Source organism: Poecilia reticulata, linkage group LG5 (genome assembly GCF_000633615.1).
Source record: "Poecilia reticulata strain Guanapo linkage group LG5, Guppy_female_1.0+MT, whole genome shotgun sequence".
NCBI lineage: Eukaryota > Metazoa > Chordata > Actinopteri > Cyprinodontiformes > Poeciliidae > Poecilia > Poecilia reticulata.
Window position 1 is genome coordinate 5,972,500 of NC_024335.1, and position 23,107 is coordinate 5,995,606.

The 23,107-nt window shown below is 38.7% G+C and overlaps 1 protein-coding gene across 1 annotated transcript in view; it reads right to left on the reverse strand.

The window, feature by feature from the left end:
* The window catches only part of LOC103464488 (kazrin-like), a 162,909-nt gene extending 146,925 nt beyond the window's left edge, over positions 1 to 15,984 (reverse strand). The window contains exons 1-3 of the mRNA XM_008408629.2: positions 15,359 to 15,984; positions 14,910 to 15,262; positions 14,689 to 14,778 (exon numbers count right to left, since the gene is read on the reverse strand). Of these exons, the coding sequence (XP_008406851.1) occupies positions 14,689 to 14,778; positions 14,910 to 15,102 (283 nt within the window). The 5' untranslated portion in view covers positions 15,103 to 15,262; positions 15,359 to 15,984. The remainder of the gene's footprint in view (positions 1 to 14,688; positions 14,779 to 14,909; positions 15,263 to 15,358) is intronic.
* Between the last annotated feature and the right edge of the window lie 7,123 nt (positions 15,985 to 23,107).

The following is a 23,107-nucleotide window of genomic DNA, read 5'->3' on the forward strand; positions in this document are numbered from 1 at the left end:
TATATATTGTTGGCCAACAGATATTGTTTTGGCCCACGTTACAAAACGTTTGGACATCCCAAGCCAGTTAGCATAACCACTGATTACGGCGGTTAAACGGTTTTCTTGTAACGGTAAGTCGTTTCTCCACCATTAGCACATTTAGCAGCATTGATTGACAGCGATAAGACCCGGCCCCTGGCTCTGATTGGCTGTTTTGGTCATTAGTGGTGGTGGAAGAGATGCATCTTTTCACAGATTATTTGTCTCATACTGAACTGTCCACAAAGTGGTGACAGTTTTAATAAATATGGAAAAATATATTTAATATAAGTTACAATCTGCAGCTTTAACTAATGTCTATTGTTTCTATTGCAAATTTGATTTTATTTATTTAGATTCTGTTCCAGCAAACAGAACCAAATAGTGCCATCACTGTCGGGCAAAAACCTTGTATCTCCATTTTCATACTCATTCTGGTTCACCCTTCACATTTATCTCTGGCTTCACTGACAAATTTCCAATGAAAAGTTTCCAGAAGAGCTCATAACTATGACCAGTCAGAATAAATTTACGTTTAGGAGCAATATGTTTTTTGAGTTATTTGGAAGCGTGGCACCGATTTGAAATTCACACCACATCTCTGCTTCTGTTTGAAGATTGCTCTGCAGCTTTTTTCTTATCCCAGTATCCCTCTCCTCCTCTGTGTTACTTTGTCTGCTCTGCGGTGGATTGTGACAGCATTGTGGCAAAACTCTGACAAAAACTGATGTTTCGAAAAAGAAAGAGAAGCGAGGAGAAGTGAGCAGAGCGATGCAGATTTGCAGAGTCAGCACGCGGGCAGAAAACACAGCAGGAATGTGAACAGCACACTGCAAGCTGCTCCTGAGGTGTGTGCACTAAATTAGACCAGTTTTCCTCTCTGCAGCATGGAGTTTTGCACCATGGGCTGGTGGAGCGTACAGTATGCTCATGCAGCAACGAAAAATGTTGACACAGTTACACAAACCTCAAAATACAGTAATCATCCTCCAAAAAAAGCGGGATTAGTCCCCGTGTGAAATCTGCTGATGCTCATACCTTAAGCACTCTCCACAGCAGATCAGGCAGCGACAAATTTAGCTGCTTCTTGGTGCTGCAGATGAGTGACTATTAAATCCAAGAGATGTGTCCGCTGAGCGAGCAGAATTCAGCTTATGCGCATTCACTTAAACTTTTCCCAATAACCCTCTTTTTGTGTGAGTGTGTGTGTGGAAGAGATTAACAAAGAGACATAGATTATGGTAAGCGGCAAGGCGGTGGGTAAAATATGTGCAATCTTTTAAAACAATGCAGAGCCATGTAGGAATAAAGAGAATTAGAAACAGGAAGGTGCTTTCTGCAGGAAATGCATTTAGAATATTATTTTAGAGCATGAAAAATGTCAATCTCAACAGTTTTGACCCTGAAATTCAAATTAGCTTTCCGTGCAAAGAAGTGGATCATGTGATTTTATGTTATGTGAAAAATATTTTTTCTCACATCATAACCACAAACATACTAGTGGTTAAGTTATAGCATAATCCTGAAATACATATTGCAAAAAAAAAAAAACAGTTACGATTAACAGATAAGTTTTAAAAGTGTGGCATGCATTTGCATTAAGCGCCCTTTACTGTGATACTCTTAAAAGAGATCCACTGCACTCAACTTCCTTTTGAAATAACCTAACTTATAGTAAATAGTGTCTGTAATTGTGGTTGTAAAATGTGAGAAAGTTCAAGGGGAGAGTAGCAAGAAGGCAGTGTTGAAGTAAGTCCTGTTCCCAGTTTACGATAAGCCATGTTGGAGGCGCAGGAAGAACGTGAAGCCGTCATTTCAGACCAAAATCTAACTTTATCACCTGAATACAAAATGGTGTGTGCAGAGGAAACTTAACCCTGCATATCAACTTAAACACACACTCTCTAATGCTGCGTTCACACTGAACACGTTTCAGGCATCAGAAATGCGCCTGACGCTTCAAGTTGGACGCGTGTGCGCTTTGAAGTCAGAGGCTTGACATGTTACGCTAGACGAGCGTTGGGACGAACCGCTGTTTCCCCTGGCCAGTTTCTTTGTACAACGGAGAATGAAATTGAGAGTGGCAGCAAAGTATCATGTTCTCAAAGCTTCTGCAATCACAACAAACGCTCAAATGTCTTTGCTGAACATTTTGTGTTCAGTTTCTATTGAACAAACAACAGCAACAGCTGATAACGGCACAATGCGCGTTGGAGCCTCTTGCCTTTATTTCCTCTCCCGGTTACTTTGAACAATGCAGATGAAATGCTGAATGTACAGGTTTGATTTACCTAAAACAACTAAATGTGGCCATTGGGCACGTGTTTTGAATTCACCAGAACCTGAGCCCAGTTTGATGACCAGCTAACCCATCATCTCCTGGCAGGACACCAACTACAAGCCACTATACGTCACATAGCAGAGTCTCTGATTGGTTGACGCTCCGCGTAGAGCAGCAAAAGTTCCGATTTTCCAACTGCACGCGTTGAACGCTCAAAATGCTAAAAACACTTCAATTGTGCAGCGCTAGACATTCGAAACCCAAAGCAACGCTCTGCGACGCAAAACCACATACCTTTGAATATAAACCAGACGCTCATGACACTCAAATCGCATTTGGTGTGAGAAGGGAAAAGTTTAGATTGGGCTGGACAATAAATCAATAACAATATATACAGCGATAGAAATGTGATCAATATAAATAGATAATACATCTGATAGAATATTCAATGTATAGAATATTCACTGAACTCCAATTTAAAAACGCACGGCATTCTGGGAAATGTAGGCAGAGGAAAGGCTTTAGCTGCTCAACTTCTCAAGGCCAGCCATGCATGGTTGGTGTCCTTAACTACTCACTCTTTGGTTACCTAGCAACTCACTCACTTTTTGGTTACCTAGCAACAACCTGTTGAGTAACTTGCACAGCAGCAGTTTAAAGTTTCGCCTCACTCTGCTTACAAATAAAAACAGTGTGGAGTGAAAACAGTGAATTGGGAGGTTTTGGGTTCAGTTTTGATTATTTGTTTTGTGTGTCTGCCTTAGTTATTCTTATTTTGATTTGATCAGACTTGTTCTGTTTTTCTTATTGTTGATATAGTTCCCCTGTTTGTTAATCCCTCATCACACCTGGTTGTTGGATTCTCCTGTTATTTCCCAGTCAAACTCTGTTGCTCCAGGCTATCCGCTCACTGTTTTTCCCGGCTGTTTGTGTTTTCCTTCCAGTTGCAAGTCGTTTTTGGACTTTTTAATTAAACTTCATTCATTATTATTCACTTTCTGCTTCCGCTTGCATTTTGGTTCGACCTTCACTCACAACATGACAAATATATTCATGAGTTATTTATATACTACACAAAAAATACAAATATGAACTGAATACAAATGTTGGGAAAGGTTCAGACGCTAAGTAGGATGTTAAATGTAACTGATAAACTTTACTGTAACTTAGTTTATTATAAAACACAGACATGTCAAAACCCGACATGAAACATTTCTGGTCAGTCCAACAAAGTAAATTTCAGATTCAGATCCACACTGTAAAAACACAAACTCTAACCAAGTATTGTCTAGTTATAGTGCCAATATCTTTACACACTTGAAACAAGACCAAACTAACTTACTATTAACATTTGAAGAAGATGTAGGAGCTTGTTTTAAGTAAATAATTCATTAATAATGACGAAAAAGAACAAGCTCCACTGGCAGATTAAAGGTTTTAATCAGGACACTTGTTAAGCCTGGTGGTCGGGCAGTCATTCATCCAGCGGCCTGCTGCATTTTTGAGTTAAAAAATGTTTAAAGTTCACAGAAAATTTTAAAATATAATTTGATAATTATGTGTTATTGGAAGATTAGAAGATTAATATCTGAACACCAACTATAAAGTCTTAAAAACTTCAAACATAAAAAAACATAAATAAATAAACTAAGCTAAGCCTGGTGGGGGCACAAGTAAAGCCAGTTGACCCGCCAGGCTTATAACACACTGGGGAAAAAATRTTTTGTCATAAGTAAAATAATGTACCAGTGGAACTAGAACTTTTTCATCAATATTAAGCAATTATTTACTTAAAATAAGCTCTTATATCTTGCTGAAAAGCTACTTTTAAGTTAGTTTTATCGTATTTCAAGTGCATTTAAATACATTTGCAGTAGAAACCACACTAAAAATATTTGGTAAGATTTTGTGTCTTTGCAGTGCAGTTACATGCAATCCATCAAGTTCTGCTTTAATCTAATTATAAAAATGCAATTAGCAGCAGTCAATCCAGCAGGTTGAACAAAATCTATAAACAGTGCATAACACACTCTGTTCTTAGGGCTGCATTTTGCTTCCAGTGTTTCCAGTCTGCAGATGTTAATCTAAAAACACCAGGGTGACTCAATTTAGCTCAGGGCAGACTTTTACTACAAGTAAACGCAATTTGGTTAGATTTAAATTAAAGTAGTGTGGTAAGTTTATTTAGAAAACATGCAGAGTCTACAACTATACTTCCTCCAGCTTAGCGTCTGTCTCATCATGCGATGAACTGAGACGTCTGGAGTTACTGAAACTTGACAGACTCTCCTGTCAGTCATCGAGAACGGCTTGATCGCTTTTACCGACAGAAACCAGAGCTTCTTGTTTCTGCTGAGCAAACAACACGGCAAGTGAGCTCTCGAATCTATTCATCGATTGTTTACTAATGTGTACTAATGAAGATAAATGTGACTGATGCAAGAGTCTCAAAAACCTGTAACTACACACAACAAGTGTGAATGTGGAGCCTGATAACTTTACAGATGTGATGGTTTGTTAGGAGTTATGCGGCTTATGTGACCTGCTGAGTTTCAGCTCCTGATTTTATCAAATGCAATATGGAAACAAGAGGAAGGAGGGCTGTATAAATTACACTTGTATTGACTCTGAGCAAGTGATTCCCAGTGTGGGAGGCTCGTTCAATAAAGTAGATTGGAGTGAATGTAATCAGGCAGGTTCAGCGGTGCTTTGTGTTTTTGCTAATTTAATATACCTGAAATAACATTTACAGAGAGCGGCATCTAAGAAAAAAAAATACAAAGACAGCTTCCTCTGATGGGATTTGTTTCAGGAAGCAGCTGCAGTGTACGCCGTTCTGTCAAAGACGCCCTCACTCAGAGTCTCTAAATGATATTAAAGCCGATGGCCAGCAGCCCTGGAGTCTAACCGGGATGAAAACACTGGACGAAAGCCAGCACCTTGACCTCCCGCTGCAGCGACACGACGATGATAAAACACAGGAGGGACAATGACAACATTCAGAGTTATAGGTGTCCGCGGATCCCATCTTCGGACAAGGGGGGCAGAAAACCGCAGAGCGAGCCTGTTCCAGCACCGCCGTGGCCCAGCGGAGCAGAACGGTGACTACGGGTCACTCTGGGAGCCGAACTCCGGCCGTGACGGAGCGGAGGCTGGGCTGGCAGGGATTTGTGCAGACGCAGTGATCAAACACATGAGGCTTGTTTTATGTAGATGTTTAGCCTCAAGAACTTTGAGTAGCCGCAGGCAGTTGGAGAGAAAAAATTAAAACTGCAAAGACGCTGCAAAAATTATAAGCTGAGCTGGTGAAGAGTGTGAGCGGAGGTATCCAAAATTAGATTTTTACTTTTATAGATTAGCTCGACTGCATATATCAGACTAAGCAAGTTTTATTTTGGGAAATGGGGCTGATGTAGAAGGAAGGGTCACTGAAGAAACACACTGCAAAATCAAAGTCTTTCACTTGATTTAAGTCAACAACTCTTGAATGTAGATTAAAAATATATATACTGCTCAAAAAAATAAAGGGAACACTTCAGTGTTCACTTAAATGTTAAAGTGTTCCCTTTATTTTTTTTGAGCAGTCTACATACCTCCACTGGCAGACTATTTCACTCATAACATGAAAGATGTCTATACGTAAAAAGTTCTGACAGTGGAATTTTTAAATAAATATAAAGTTCCCGGTTGTTTTATTATTGATTTATTTCAAATGCATTAAAATGTTTGAACCAGAAACTGGATGAAAATACTTGGTTAGTTTTTGTGTTTTTGCAGTGTGGCATAGTTTGATCTTTTTTTGTCTGCTGTTTTCATATGAAACACTGCAAAAAACACAAAAATCTTACCAAGTATATTGTTTAGTTTCTGGTTCAAATATCTTAGTTCACGTGAAATAAAACAAAACTAGCTCACAAGTAACTTTTCAGGAAGAATAGGGAACTGGTTTCAAGTAATATGTCCCTTAATGAAAATATTGTTCACTTAAGAGAAATAATCAAGTAGAACTAGACCTTTTTTATCAATATTAATGAATTATTGACTTAAAACAGGTTCATATCTCTTGCTGAAAAGTTACAAATTAGTTTTTTCTCATTTCTTGCGTAATAAGATATTTGCATCAGAAACTAGACTAAAAATACGTGGTAAGATTTGTTTTTTGCAGTGATGAAAGTATGAGGCCTGGGCTGAGTGGGATGCAGAAAGCAGTGGGCTATGAAGAACAAAAAAATGACAACGCACAAATGAATAATATGAGAATGACAATATTAAGAAGAAGTGTCATCTCTAAGTTTCTCTTCCAAATAACTTTTTTTTAAAAACTGTTTTTCTTAGAGGAACTAATTAGAGGAAGTTTAAAAACAAACAATAAAATCTTCCAAACAACTTAAATATTTATAAAATTACCAATTATAGATACAGCATAAGAGAGCGATTCAGAAATTAAAAAGGAAATTGAGTTTATTCCTGTCAGGAGTCACCAGAGCCTCAGCTTCCAGCAGAAAATGTCACGTTTTGAACCAGGACTTTTGAACATTTAGCTGAACCCTCCAGTGAATTTCTTGAACTCCTGGCTGCCTCACAGCTGCAAAGCAAAGGATTTCCACCCACCTTCGACTGTGAAAACGGGCAGACTTTCATCCATCCGGGCAGAGCCTTGATTTCTTTTTGGTTACACGAGAGCTTTCATATTCTGGAGGTCATGGCAGCCTGGGGCCTGACAGGAGTTTTTAACCTCTTTTCCTGTTTTGCTAAAATAAATCCTGTTTGCTAAAGCCAGTACAATGAGAGACAGATTTTGTCTATGTTCAAAATCCAGCATCTTTTTTTTTGCTTGTTGCCTTGTCTTTAAAAGGTAAGACTTGAGCCAAACGTTTTGGTTTCCTTCCAGAAGTTTCTCGCAGTAGCTGCTGTTTTGTGAAGCAAACGGAGGATAACGAGAAGCGACCGGCTCCCGATCAGCAACACAGAAACCGAAGACACAGAAAAATACTTTTTTTTACATTTTTCTCCACACAGAAGGTTTGCCAAGTTGCTTTCTCTTAGCAAAAACATCCAGATCTATTTTGTATTGAATTACTGTGATGGCAAATGTAAATTTGAAATTGCACATGTATAGACATTTAAAGAGCCTCAGTGAAAACGTTTACACATTCTTATGGTGCAGAACCTGGTTGAAAATAGATTTATTACTGCGTTTTCAAGTTAGTTTGTGTAAGGTGGAGCTGGGATGCACATAAAAATGGCTCTTTATTAAATATTCAGACTACCAACAATGAAAAAGATACAATCAAAGCTGCCAGATGACTTTATTCTCTCTCTTCTTCTTACAGAAAGTTTCTGTGTATGTCTAAGGAAAGAAAAGAGAGAGAAAGCAATCATTGGGCTGTTTGCTTTTCCACATCGGTTTGAGGTGGGTTTGTATCCCACAGGATTTAAAAACTTCCGATATCTGAGATATTAACATGCATGGAAAAACCTGTTATTGTCGTAGAAAAACTCAGTTTTCAATAAGTGAAAGTATTGCAAAGTTCTGAGAGACAATGCAGAAGAAAAACATGTCCCCATGTCCCTTAGAGGCCTCCGTAGCCAAAGAACCACGTTTGATTTTGTTGAGCATCCTCTTATTCTCTGGCGATTGTCTCCTCACTTCCGGGTTCTTCCTCCTCTACTTTGAGTCCAACGTATCGCGCATCAGATTGTTGCTCACCGAGCGAGTTTGTTGCCACATTTAGCAACTTTACAGATTCCTCTGGAGCAACTTTTTTTCTGTGACAATCCAGGGAAGCACAGATGGTACTAACGTTACAGTGAGCGCTGCGGTGATCTGTTCACTGGAGCCTAAAAGAATTTGAAAACAACATGCATGTCTTTTAATACACAAATATGCAAATCCTTTTCAAATTTTGTATCTACAATGAATATGATCCCACAAAAATAAATTTGACTACTTTCTTTGCCTTTTCATTTTCTTGGCCCGCGTTTACTAGTTTTAACTCAACAATTTAGGCCCATGTGTAAAACTTTTGGACTAAAATAAATCCCTGCTTTTGACTCACTCAGGTTCAGAGTTAAATTTTATATTATTCAAAACCCATTTATGCGCTGCACTCTCGTGAGGCTAACTATTTATATTATTAAAATCACACTATTAAGTTATTTCATAGAGTTTGTCATTCTAAATCAATATTTTTAACCACTTTTGTCTTGCCAAAGTAGATATTCCTTTCTTCTTCTGCCAAATATGCAAATGAGGTGATGACGACTTCCAGCGACTGTTAAAACGGCTGATATCCATTTTTCTTGCTGACGAGTTGGCAGCAGTGCAGAGAGCGGATTAGGTAGCATCCGAGCCTCAGGTTGTACAGTGAGAGCACACGAGTCTGGAGCTGTGAATTATTGAACCCTGCGATGTAGTCGAACAGTTTGAGCCGGAGCTGAATACAGCTGCTGAAGATATCTGGCAGTGAAAGGCCAGATTAACAGGACAAAGGCTGGACATTCCCATGCAGCTTGAACTTGCTTAAAAATGCATGAACAGATGAATCTAGCACCTTCTCACTTTCTGAGACTGAACCAGAGTTTCACACGATTTCCTTAAGTTTCTCTGTGATTTCACACAGAGAAGCTGTTCGAGGTTTTCCTCCGTTGATGAATTAACCTCTCAGAAACTTACACAGCTACGGCATCAACGTTATGACTTTCGTAGTTTGTTTGGTACAGTTATCTTTGTACAGAGAAATGCGTAAACAAGGAAAGAAAGGAATAACTTATGGCCTTCAGTACGAGTCAAAATTAACAGAGAAATGACTCTGTGGACTAAAAGCACAACTGAAAGACAGAAGAAGAGTTTTGTTGACTGCCTTTGCTTTTGATAGTCGTGATTTTATTATTTTATGATCTGATGCTTTTAAGATGAAAGAAATCTATTTTTATGACTGAATGTAAATGTTGGTACTTGTTAAAAAGATTACTCTTGTAAGAGAGACTGTAGATCTCAACAAGATATCTGGTTAAATAAATATTAGGATTATTGTTATTATTATTAAAAAACTGTTTCTAATTGTTCTGGCTTTAAGCAAATAGAAATAATTTTATTAATCCCAAGTGTCCCAAACAATAAAAAGTAAGACTGATAGTGATAGAAAATGAGAAAAAAATCATGTTTTTTTGTACATAATGAACATGAATATCTCATTTAAACTGTTCCTATAGATTATTGTCCAAAACGTTTTCTTCAAACATAATTAAGTGCCTTTAATCACAGAACTATCTGATGAAAACTCTTAAATTTGTTGCTTTTTTCATCTCTGCAGCTTTTCAAGATGTTTTTGTCCTTTTATAATAATTTCTGGTCAATATAAAGGCTGTTAACTTCAGCACATAAACAACTCTCTCTTTATATATATATTGATATTTATTTTTTACACACATGCTCTTTAACACAGACGCTCCTGGACTTAAAGCCTCTTTGAGGAGCAGCGTTTCTATCTGAGCGTTTTTGCTATTCTTTCAGATCTTGTCTTTATGTCCACATCTCTTAATGTCCTTTCAGGCAGTAAAAAGGTACAAAGCTTTTATATCTTTTTATAGCCTGCTCTTGCTTCATTGGGCATCAATTTGCTTCGTTTTTAGATCCAAACGCGGTTGCTAAGAGAAGTCTGACGTGGTTCAGTGTTTTCACAAGCTTAAAAGAGACTTCATTAGCAGTCCACAATTATCACCAACTGGAAATATCTGAGCACAATACTTCAACTTCTTCACTGCTGCACCTGATTAATGAGAGTCAAAGGTGATTAAAGATCATTGATTGTGTTTGAAGGAAGGAATCTGAAACACAAACACCAGCCTTGGTTTTAAAGTAAAAACCGAGCTGCAAAAGTAAATGTTGGCACTAATAGTACCAACACTACTACTTAGGGATGTGCGATAAAATTCATATATTGTGATGGGTGGCGGTAACAATATATATGACTTATATAAAACTTACAACAGAAATAAAAAATAAAAAAATCACACACTACTTGAGTGGAATGTTTCTATTTGTATGCGTTAAAACTTGTTTAACACTCGTTTTTGTGGATGTTTGTATGTAATGTTTAACTTTTTTATGTTGTTGCCCATTATTGGCAATGACGGGCAGCAGCTGAATCTCAATGGTGGCCACCAGGTTAAATCAAACTTAAATAAATAAATGAAAAATAAACCTCTATATAGAAACACAATCACTTTAATGAAATTAATGTCAGTGCTAAATCAGGCTTTTTGTTCCCAGTGCTGTGACTGGAACTTGTAGTTAGCTGCATTTCTGGTATTCAGCTAAATACGAGCTTCGCTTTAAGGTGGTAAGACACGCACTTTGCAGATTACATTTTACTGTTTAACCCTCCTGTGGTCTTCAGAGACGGGGTTATTTAGATCGGACTCTGTGCACGGTCTGGCGGGGTCGCACTGAGCCCATGTGAGACTTTACGAGGTTTTCTTTTTGTGGTTTTGGAAAGACTGTCAGACCGTCACCCGCCCCGACCGTGACATCTGCTGCGCTCCTCCTGAGCGTCGTGGTGAAACTGCGGGAGGTTAAACCCAAACCAGATGCAGATAATTGATCTGCCTTTTTCACAAGCTCTTCCGATTACGTCATCAACAGGCATTACTGTGGCTAGCCGGTAGACTACAGGTCTCTATCGTAGCTCAAATTTCTATCATTTCTACCGTATATATCGCGCATTCCTACTACTACTATTAAAAACTACTTCATGACCCAAATGAATTACAATTTCACTTGGTAAAATATAATTATCTACTAATAAATACACAACCATCTTTTAGAAAAAATAAAGTACTTTCATTCCCACTACTTTTCATAACCCTAACCCTGGAGTATAATTCTCATTATTGGTTGAACCACTGTGACCGTCAGCATTAGAGATTAATGAGAAGCTGTTCTAGTTTTATCTCTTCATTCATTATGATCCTTCAACAGTCACATTTGGTTCATGAAAAATGAAGATCTGTGCAGGTACTATTATGTATTTGAACTGTGTACTGTTCAAACTATTTCCACAAAAGTCCTGGAAGGGTCGGCATCTCTATTTAGYAAGCAAACATGAAAACAGAGGCAGAAATAAATCAGCGGCGCTCCATAAAAATCCTCATTTTCAAAAACTGCTTCCAGCATTTGGTCCGTCTGAAGCAGAATTTTAATCAGAGCCCAGCAACGCTTCAATTCAAGCCTGCTCTCATGAACACAGCATTAAGCCTTCAGATATGTTTAAACAAAGTGCATTATTTATAAAAGGCAGCTCTGAAGCAAAAAGAGGGTTAAGAACTTAGCAGAGACAACAATCCACTGCAGCACCAATCCAGTTTATCTCCCAACATAGAGCGCAGTCACAAATCCTATTGGATGAAGTCCTTCAGTGATAAATGTGTCGAGATAGTTTCTGAAATGCTTTCCAAAATAATTGCTGTTTCCAATATTAGCTTCTCGGTTGGATTCTTGTCTGTAATACTTGCTTTGAATCAGAACTGTTTCTCTCCAGGTGGTAATGATGAGGAACACAGGAAATTAAAACTGATACAACAAAGTGTGTGTGTGAGGTGCAACTCAAACGCCAGGATCATTGTGATATTTCTGCCTCCTCATTATCCGATGTGAGGAAACACTTTGCTTGTTTGGCTGAGCTCTGAAAATAAGGTACTGACCAAATCTTCTTAGAGAAAAATACTTGAGGAAATGTATTTCTGTAGACACTTCTGGCACCGTTACATCTGTTTTTGTTCCAGTTAAATCTGCAGCCTGTAACTTTTATTTAAAAAAAATGTGTTTCTTGCATATTTCTTTAAACCATTGCCATGTCGTGACAATATGAGACAGATAATCTGAAAAAAAAAAAAATCCAGTTTCTCTGTCTTCTCCCTAAGGTCCTGCTGTCATCTGAAGAAACACGCGGCTCTTACAGAAACAGCTATTCAGAGCTGCAGTAAATAGCTTTTACAAAAATATGCTTTTTACATAATATGTAATATGAGACAGATAATCTGAAAACATTATAAAAAGGAGGTGAAATACTTAACCTGTTAATATTACCATCTGAAGAAACGTACTGCTACCAATCAAAAACAACCAATCAGAACCAGGAGGAGGGTCTTAGCGCTGCCAATCAATCTCATGTATGCACTTCTCACACCCTCCCTCCTCCTTCCACACATGAATGCTAAGACAATTTCTTTAAGTTGTTTCCCGCCATTTGCTCATTTAGCAGCAAGTACATGAGAATGATTGACAGCGCTACGACCTTCCTCCTGGTTCTGATTTGTTGTTTTAGACCAAGAACAGTGGATTCCTTCAGACAGGAATAGTAGCTATGGTCTTTTCACAGATTATCTGTCTCATGTTGAACTGTCACGACATGGTGACACTTTGAACAAATACAAAAAATATATAGTTTTGTAAATGCTGCAGCTTTAAATGGCTGCATAATCAGTATATTCTCTAGAAACTATAATTCTGACCATGTGCTTTGTAATCTAAGACAGTTTTGAATCATATGGCTGAATTTCCTCAGCCAATGTAGCAGCATGTTGTTCAGCTCTGGACAGGCCTGGTAAAGAGCCAGTCGTTTGATTTAAGTCCACTGGAGAAGGGATGCATCGAAAAGTTACAAGATTGAGGACTGGACTTAAGGAGCTCTGATCTAATAATCAGAGCTCCTTAAGTCTGAAAAAAAGATTAAGAACTGGGGGGTTCTTAACCTTTTTTAAGGTACCGAACCCCCCAGTTTCATATGCGGATTAACCGAGCCCTTCTTAACCCCTCGCCCCCCAGGTTAAGAACCACTGCCTTAGAATAAAAGGCTGATTTGAGTTTATCCATGTGATCCCAAAATTGTTAAATATTTCTACTAGAAAATAGTCACAAATGTAGCTTAACAGAGGTTTTATGCTCTGAAAGCCGTCCTGACAATGAAACACAAGCTAACATGCTCGGCCTGCCTCTCATAAGCCGACTGCATCACCTCCAGAAATATCAACATCATGCATAATAAATGCTACAAAAGCTGTTTTATTTTTCTGTTTCATTCAAATACCATAAATTGGCATTGTAAATGTAAACGATAAGGTGTAGTATGAAACTCTCTGTGGTTTATATTGTATGGCAACACAATGTGATATGGTATAGTAGTACAACATGATACATTATGTAAGCCTGAGACAAAAAAAATTTTGGGGATAATAAATTGCCCCAAAAGTTATTGCAATAAACGATAATAATGTTGAGACCATTTTCAGGTAGTATAATGGCATAATAATACAAGAACACATTCTCAAAGATCAATAAAATTTAAGTTCAAAGTGTTAACTTTAACATTTAACACTGGAACTGGAGGGCATTTTAAATATCCAAAATAAATCAACAAAACAACAAATAAAATTGTCTTTGAAAAAAGGGAAATGTTGAAACCAAAGAACCAGACTGGAGACTTGTCATCCAGTTCTTGGTAGAAACACAGGGAAGAGATTAATCATGGAAATGGAAATTATTGAGCTCATTTTCATTGACCATGCAATTAATTGATTTATTGATTATATTATGACAGGCCTAACATTACGTATATTACACTGCAGTATAAGACGCTACATGATAGTACATTATCATAAAATGTGCTTTAATCTTCTCTTGTAATATCTAGTTTTGATTCAGTGGTTTCCCAGTCACTGCTTTCACAAAGCAGCAAAAATATGTCATAATAGCACTTCATATGTAATAAAAGGGATAAAAAGGAATAACTTTAGCCTAACAGCAAGAGAAGCCCAGAAGATCCTGCACAACCATTAGAGAAACTAAATGAAAACATAACATGTGAAATATCAAACATGGATCTGAAAATATGGAACAGAAACACAATCATTTAACGCCCTCTCTTCATAAATGATTTGGTATTTTAAAAACATTGCATCAGATAAGTGTTCTTCCAATTTTTCTGTGCTAACTTTTATTTCAGATAAATCTCAGGCTGGCTGAGTTAGCGTCACAAACGTAGCTCAGCTCCTGACAGCAAACAGAAATGCTCTGAATACACCAAGATGCTCAACCTGCCTCTCATGAACTTACTGCCAACGTCATCAACAGCAATCATTCAAAACTTAAGATGATCCTCTCCCTAATCATGCAACCACAACGGCTTCTGTTTTCCTCATCCTACTGTAAACTGGTTCTGTGACATGTTTACAAATGCTTGTTGCACAATATCAGGATCACTCTAAAAAGAACAACTGCAACAAGCCAAAAAGAAAATAGAAACTGGATCAACAAAAGGTGGAGAGCAGATACTGACACATGATACATGCAGCTTTTATCAGGAGGTGCGTTTCCTGTCACTTACTGGCTTGCATGAGCTGCCCCTGGCGTCCAAACACCTGGGAGAAGGTGGCATGGCTGCAGGTGAGGGTGTCCTCCATGGCAGTCCCACTTGCTGAGGGGCCAGAAATAGAGAGCGGAGAGATAAGGGAAGGTCAGGTAGACTGCGTCACTCCAGGATCGGTGAAAGGAGGGAAAGTGGAGAGCAGAGAACAAAAGAGGAAGAGAGAGAAGGTTGATGCTTGCCTTGAGCTGCTGTGTGATGTCTGGTGACAACCGCACTCCTGTGGAGCTGTCCTGCTGCTGCGGATGGGGAGTGAAATACAGCTCCTCGCTGCACACACCAGTACGAACAGAGCTGCTCGCCTGCACTGATAGGTGGTGGTGGTGGTGGTGTGTGTGTGTGTGTGTGTGTGCAGGGCTGGATCCTCGTCAGCATGTAAGTGAGCGTGCAGGAGAGAAAGTTCTCTACGAGAGCATCTCAGAGGACAGGTAGCAGAGCTAGAGGCGAACTCTGATCGTGTTCATCTTCATCCATACAGATCGACAATCCTCCACGGTCCGGTCAGGCGGCGTTGGACGGAAAGAAACAGCAGCTTCTGCCAGATGAAAAAAAAAAAAAAGTAAATCCTGCAAGTGCTGACTCTGATGGAGACAGCTGTATGAATAGGGATGAAAATAATTAATCGACTTACGATCGATAAATGGCTTACTAAGCTACATTCACACTGCAGCCTGAAGTGACCCATTTCCGATTTTTTATTTATTTTTTCCCTTAATGCGACCTGTATCTTTTCATGACAGTCTGAACAACACAGGTCAGATTCTTTTCGAATGCGACCCAGTCCACTTGGATATCCAATTTGTATCCGATTCAAATGTGACCTAACGTCCAGGTCATCCGAACTGAACGTCACTGATACTCGACAAACGTCACTTTTCTGCGCCCTCATACGCGCAAGCGGGAAGATAAACAACAACCATGGCGGACCATAATTTGGATTAAGTTGTTAACGTGCTGGCTCCTGTCGGACAACATCTTCAAAGTCGTAAGCTATGCTCCACCGTTAGCGTCCACGTTTACTTCCGCAAACACTGACCACGGCTTCTTTATGGCGGTTGGGAAAACACTGAGCACGCTCTCTAGCGTTATTGCGCCCTCTACTGCGCATTCGAGACACTTTCAGGTCGTTTGCAGTTCACACCGGAGATCACATACAAGTCACATTTGGAAGTATGAACGACCAGGGCAAAAAAGAAAAAAAATCGGATTTGACAAAAAGTCGGAATTGGGTCACTTTAGGCTGCAGTGTTAACGCAGCCTAATAACATCCGCCTCTGTTTGGCCGTCATCCAACAGAGGGCGCCACTCATCTTCGTTAACGCAGCCAGAACCATGATAGTGGAAAATGTTACCTTCCTGTTCAAATAAAACCTTGGCTCCAGCGGATTTCTCCTCTTCACTCGGATTCTCTCCAGTTGGTCTTAGCGCGGACCAATCAGCGAGCAGAAGGAGTCGTCGTGAACAATGATGTCGATTTTTTTTCTTTTCCTTTTTTTTGTGCTTGTTTTATATTTTAGCAATGGCAGCGGAGAAAGTAAGCGAAGCCGTTCAGTCCGCGTTGATTCGTTTCAAAATATTGAATATAACAGCCGCATGGTTCGAATTGACCCAATCTTTAGCAGACACATTTTTAAAAAGTAAAGAATCTATGAGAATAAGAACAGTACAGAAACAAAGATGGTGAAGCAAAGCTTATAGTGGGAAAGAGAAATAATCCAAACAAAGTCCAGAGTGGGTTGGGAATTAACTTCTTGCGGTTCTGTTTTGAAATATAAACACTGGACAAGCGCCTAAAGTTTTATCTTTTATTTTTCTATTCAACAACTTTAGAGGTTCTTGTTATGTTTTATAAATATCTCTAAGTTTAATAATGTAAGAAAACCCACATTTTCAGTTTATTCTGCTAGCATACAACTGACATAAAATAATGTTCAAATTTAATCATGTTTTTTTTTTTTTTTCAAATTCAGCATATTATGAAAAATGTAACTCTATGTTATGGAAAAATGGTCTATCCTCTTGATACAAGAGAAAACTCAGCCGATTAACAATTAATCATTAGTTGATTGATAAAATCAATCTACTTTAGATTAACTCAATAATTGATTACTCACATTCCTGGCATGGACACACTTTTATCTTATGATCTAGGTTTTCTCCCCTCCCCCTTCTTTCCAGACCTCATTTGCTTTGCCTCAGCAGGAACATTTCACTCTCTCTCCCCTCACATCTCTATCACTACCCCAGCCCCACCCCATGCAAATCCCCACGATCCATCTCAAAGCTGGGGCCGCTGCTGGAAAACAGACTCCAGGCAAACTGGAGCGCTTCATCTTTCCCTCCACCTCAATGCAGACGAGAATTTGGGAGAGAGRAAAAAAACGGAGAAAGAACAAGTCTAGGAGTTGTATTAAAAGTGAAAGTAGGGCTTGTACAGCTGGTAGTTTCCAGAGGCTTCAACATGAAAAGGCATTGTAGAAAAGTGCTGAGTATAAAATAAAAATCAGCTCCTCCTTGGCTCCACTGGAAATACAACCCTTGTGAACACGCCTCAGTATGCAGGGAAGCAGCAGAGGAGATCATGAGGCAGACTTCCACTCGCTGCAACGTAGAGGAACACGATCGATTTAGTAATAATCTACATCCTCACATAACCTCTCCGACCATGAAAGACACGGTTATTTATTCTAGTTTAACTTTCCCCATTTTGTGAATTCAGATCCACAAACTACCAGAGGTGGGTAGAGTACCCAAAAAATGTACTCAAGTAGGGGTAACTCTACTTCAACATACTTTTACTAAAGTAAAAGTAGGAAGTATTTATTCAAGAAACTACTCAAGTAAGAGTTAAAAAGCATTTGGTAAAAATGCGACTCAAGTGCAATTTTTGGCAGTAAGTCCCTAATCTAACACTTCTGTGGCTGGCAGCTGGTTTACAGACAGTTTCCTCCCACGCAGGGAAACCCAGAGACCCGTCGTCACGGAGACGTCTCTCACTCCTCGGCTCAGCAGGGTGGACACACCAGGGATCGCTTCCTCAAATCCAGACCTCTTGTTTTGAAATAAACCGGCAGGACGCTTCGCACAGCAAAACCTGCAGAACTCAAACTTTTGAAACAGAATCCCAGTTTGTCATTAAATCGCAGTAATGGGTTTTCAGATTGACTGAGCATCCCTCGGAATGGGGCTGCATACAAAACACAACTAAAAACTGCAAAATGCAAAGATCAAACCAGACATTTCAGAAACAATGACAAATCTCAACACCCATCTCCAAGTTTGCGAGACTAATGCTCAGCAGAATAAAGCTCCTCTCCGTCTTCATCAGCTTTAATGCTATTCTCTTTGAACAGGAAACAGGGGCGCAGGGAGCTGTTTTTGGAGGCTCTGTATTGTCACATATAAGCAACTGCCACTGCAGCTTCTCTCTCTGTTTGCTATGTGGGTTTTTTTTTTTTTTGCAGTAAACAAATTATATTTTGTCTTATTTAAATCCCCCACAAGCCAGTGGGTTGCAGGTTTTCTATTTTATTCTCCATTCCGTTGCATGAAATAGTAAAACGCTACAGGTCAAATTTTCCAGAGGTTATTCAAGGTTTATGAGCCGTCTGACAATTATCTGTTTAAGTATCGTCCATGCCACCAGGCATTTTGAGAAAGGGAGAGTAGGTAAAAATGAACAAATGTCATTTTCTTAATGTATTAATTATGTAGAAGATAAATAGTAGGTTTTAGTGAGTGGTAAAATTCAGATTTTTTTTTCTCTCTTTTTTGTAGGTTATGACATGTCGATAGATTTGTCTCCTGTTCTTGCTAAGTGCTCAGACTGTAGTTGGTGTTGCCTGTAACTTTTCCAATTCAGAAGAGATTTTGGTATGAGCTATTTGCAAGTTAAATAAGGAAGCGAGTCAATTACAATAAACTGTGATGTGAATCTATAACATCTCATCACACAGTTGTGACTCTGACTTTCATTTCTTTTTCATGGTTTAGAAGGACAAGAAGCTGCTCTGGCATCAGCTTGCTTTGCTGCTGCAGTGAACACAATGACCAGACGAGTGCGACTGCTACAGATTTTACTGCAACCTAAATAATTCAGCAGGTACAGCAAATGGATGGATAGATAATTACCTGACCTCTTGGGGAAACCCACTAAAATTATTTCAGAGGCAGACACAGTCAGTAGGTTCTTAAACATAAAACAAAACAAAATGAAACAACTATGACTGCAAAAGTATCGAGTCTGATCCTGATGCAGCAGAACACTGTGAACTTCACTCCTGATCCTAATAGATGCGCACTATTCAGAACTGGGGTTCAACAAAAGTAACGTATGCTTCATATAGGSGATAAGTCTTGATGTTCCATTTTTATATAATTGTGCAAACAAAACCAGACCCCTTCATRCATCGTTTAACCAATCAGGCAGGTAAATGTTCATATTTCCTTCCTGTTACCTTGGATGATTTCTRCTGATTTTCTAGTGGAGTAACAAAATGAAGCAGACTGAGATTTAGCTAAAAACACACACAGGTGTTCCTYCATTTAGATCCAATGTTGGGAAATAAATAATGAACCTATCAGAAACTTACAAGGCAATGACATCATTATTTGGGCCTTTCTGAATAATTTAAAGGTGCAGTAACCTCAATGTGTGTAAACTCCTGATTTAGGGACAGAAATAAAAAGATATCTTTAAAAAAAAACAAAAAGTACTATTGGCATTTAGCGAAAATAAAAAGTTTTAGTAAACTTAACTGTTCTAAAACAGCAACAAAAAATAGCCTTATTTAATATCAGATATTGAGAATGATTATTTTTTTATTTWGTGTATGTAAATTTATGCTCCAGTTGTTTGTAATACTACCATTAAAGYTTTTCTGAGGGATGTCAGTTCGTTTAGTTAACCAGACAGACAGATTTCTGCCAAGCTAAAAACGTCACTGCTGCTTTGCATATTTACATAGAAGTCTGGTTATTTATAAGTGAGTGGTGAGTCAGTTCATAACAATAACCTTCCTGTTTGAAACTCCCAARCTGAAAATGCTGAGTGTCTTTATGAAGAAGAAGTGAAGCAATAACTTGCATGTTAGTTTTGATTTTTCTGAATTTTCTCTGTCGTGTGATGACCTCTGAACAGAAAGTCACCCTCAAAAAAATCTGAATTTTCCTTTTCTAACTGACATAAATCATCARTTTTACCCAAAATAATTGACAAAAGATTTATTTTTATATTAAATATGCAGCTGTAAAGGTTTTCCTCCCCACACAAAGAGCTCTGTAAGTTGAGTTTATGCCCTGYGAAGACCTTGCAGCGACAGTAAAAGTCAGCTTTTCATCTTTCCAGAAGGGGTCTCATCTTTGTGACAGTTTTAGCTGTGTGACTGGATCTGTGGATGGCGGTGTCAGCATGTTGCTGAGTCCATCCAGCACACGGGTCCACTCTGAAATATTTGTGCAGACAGTTATGCCTCCCTCAGGAGCGTCTGTAACTCCCGCTCTCTTTCCTCCATCAAGTTAAAATTTCAGTTCTCTCAATATTTACCTGCAAGGCTAACGACATTCCCATCGCTCTCTGCCGCCAAAGCCAAATCCCAGCTTTCACCAGTCGGGTTATATTAACCTCAAGTTCAGCGGCGTCTGACAGTAACGCAGGAATGTAAAGATGGTGAACATTTCACATSCCTGTCCTTCAGCAGGACGGGTCAGAGAAACAGTTTAAGTCCCTTCGGAAAGGCGAGTTTATTTCAGGTTAATCTGATCCACTGCAACTCAAACAGACGCAAGAAGACTGGATATTTAAGCAAAATGTTCTTCAAAGAAAGAAAACGAGGAATGGTTTTAAAGAATGTTTACAAATAAAAGTCTGAAAAGTGTGGTGTGCTTTTATTTTCAAGCCTCTTCTGTTGTGAGACGCATAAATAAATCATGTACACAAATCACCTTAATAAAAATAAATGTGCAAATAATTTTTCAAGTCAAATTAGAGCAAAATTTCTGGCCCAAATTTCAAACTTGAAACCCAGCAAAGCAAAACCACCCAAACCCCACATCTCCATCATGAAACATGGAGGTGGCAGCATCATTCTGTGGGGAGGCTGGTTCTAGTTGATGGAGCTAAATACAGCAAAATCTAGGAAAAATACCTGCTAATGGCTGGAAAAGACAAGAGTGTGTGGAGACTCACATTACAGCAGGAAAATTACCTTAACCTTACAGTCAGAGCTGAATGAAAGCATGTTAGAATGGCCTAGTAAAAGTAAAAAGCTAAATACAACATAATTTGTGTGCAAGTCTTTAGCTTGAACTATTCTACAATACAAATTAGCAAAAATGTCTCCTCTAAAGGTGCAAAGCTGATGACACAGCAAAGTYCGTCCAAAGTGCTGAATACAAAGGCACACCACACTTTTCAGATTGTAAGAAATTATATTAGGATTTACTCTTATGCAATATTTTCTGTTTAATTTATAAAAACAGATAAAATACCTTGGAGTTTTGGATRTGTTTTGGATGCGTCACATGAAAGGACTAAAGTTTTGGGATAATTTATCTAATTTTCTTTGTATTTCGGAAGCATATGAGTTACATTTTAAATGATTATTTTTAATATTTTCTGAAGTCTTCCGTGTAAACATAATTAACTTCACATGCTCTGTTTTTAGTAGAAATACAGATAGATAACAAAAAGCTGTGATCGCTTTCCTCCAGCAATAATGATGAAAATCTTTAAAACTCTCCGAGTTGCAATAGTTAATCWTCTCAATTAATTTGTTTTATGAAGCCATAAAGCGGGGGAAAAAACTAATTAAATTTCACATTCTTGGAATGCTCTCCCATTCTACGCATCATAATTGATGCCTTTACATTTTTTTTTTTTTTTTACTCATCTAAATCCTAAATCTGCTTCTCTGGCACATCGTGTCATTCAGTCAAGTCGGGCGCATGGAGTTGTGTGGAATTGCATTTTTATGAATAGAGCAGAAGCAATGTGCACAGCAATCAGGGGAGAGTGCAGCCATATTTCACCCTGACAGCATGAGTATGGTGTAGCGCTCCTCCAACCGCACCGATCACCCATAAACAACATCCGGCTGTAAACTCCAGCATCACGTCAGCGGGGCCAAATAAACACGACTCCCTCCGAAAGACGAAAAATCCAGCCCTGCGGACCGAACCTGGCGCACAGGACGCATCGTTTCATGACCGCATCGCTTCATGACAGCATCCATCAGCAGGATCTGCATGCACGTGTTCAGTACAGATCCAACTCGTTTCCGGTGTTAAGACTCAGGTTTTTGGTACCAGGCAGCCGCCGCGCAGAAGGTTTGACAGGCCATTAAAGGACTGACGGATGAGATCTGACCCAAAAATAAACTCAGCCGGATCAGACGAGTGTGACGTCACAGGAACGGAGGTGTTTTAGTTTTAGCCATCAAAATCTCCAGCGTGAGACTCTACACACACAGTTAAAGCTGCAGTATGAAACTTTTATTAAAAATTTACACACACACACACACACACATATATATATATATATATATATATATAAACTATGACCATGTTGTGACTGTTTGTTATGAGATAATCTGTGAAAAGATCAATCTCCTCCACTTCCTCTCTGAGCTGCTACTGCCATCTGAAAAACAACCAATCAGAGCCAGGAGGAGGGTCTTGGCGCTGTCAATCACCCCATGAATGCGCTGCCAAATGCGMTAATAGTGGAGAATCAATTTACCAGTTTATCCACCGTCACAGGAGACTCTGCTAACTATCCTGAGAAAAAAGTGATTGGATTAAAGATRGCAGCCATCTTTCAACCAGATATATTTTTGTAGGAATATTTCTGCAAATCATTATAGATTGTAAACACAAAGATGRCCTTGCGTTTTAGTCTTGCTATAGAAGAAAGATGAATGGATAATGTCCTAAACATTCTGGGTGGTTTATTTAATTTTTTCTGAAACTGTTTCACTGCCTGAATCACTTCTTTCTGTTTTCAGCCAAACTCTTCATTCTCTGTTTTTGAATTAAAGTTACTCGATGTTTGTCGTCCTTTTTCCTATGAAATTAAAACAAAAGCAAATAGCAGAGTTTGAAAAACAAACACTTAGATGGCTGAAACTWTCCAAAAGTAAAGCTGGCAGTTTTACTCTTGGTGATTATGTCCGACGTAATTTTTACGTTCTGTTACTGCTGGATATGTACTCATGCTTTAAATTTTTAACTTTCATGCAAGACTATCCAGCTGGGATGTTTATGCATATTCCAGATTTACTGTTTTAATATCCTCTCACGTCTTAAGTTTCCAAAAATGCTGCTCCCGTAGAGTCTCGCAAATATGCACAGCCTTACTGAATAATTTATACTGATTCATGAG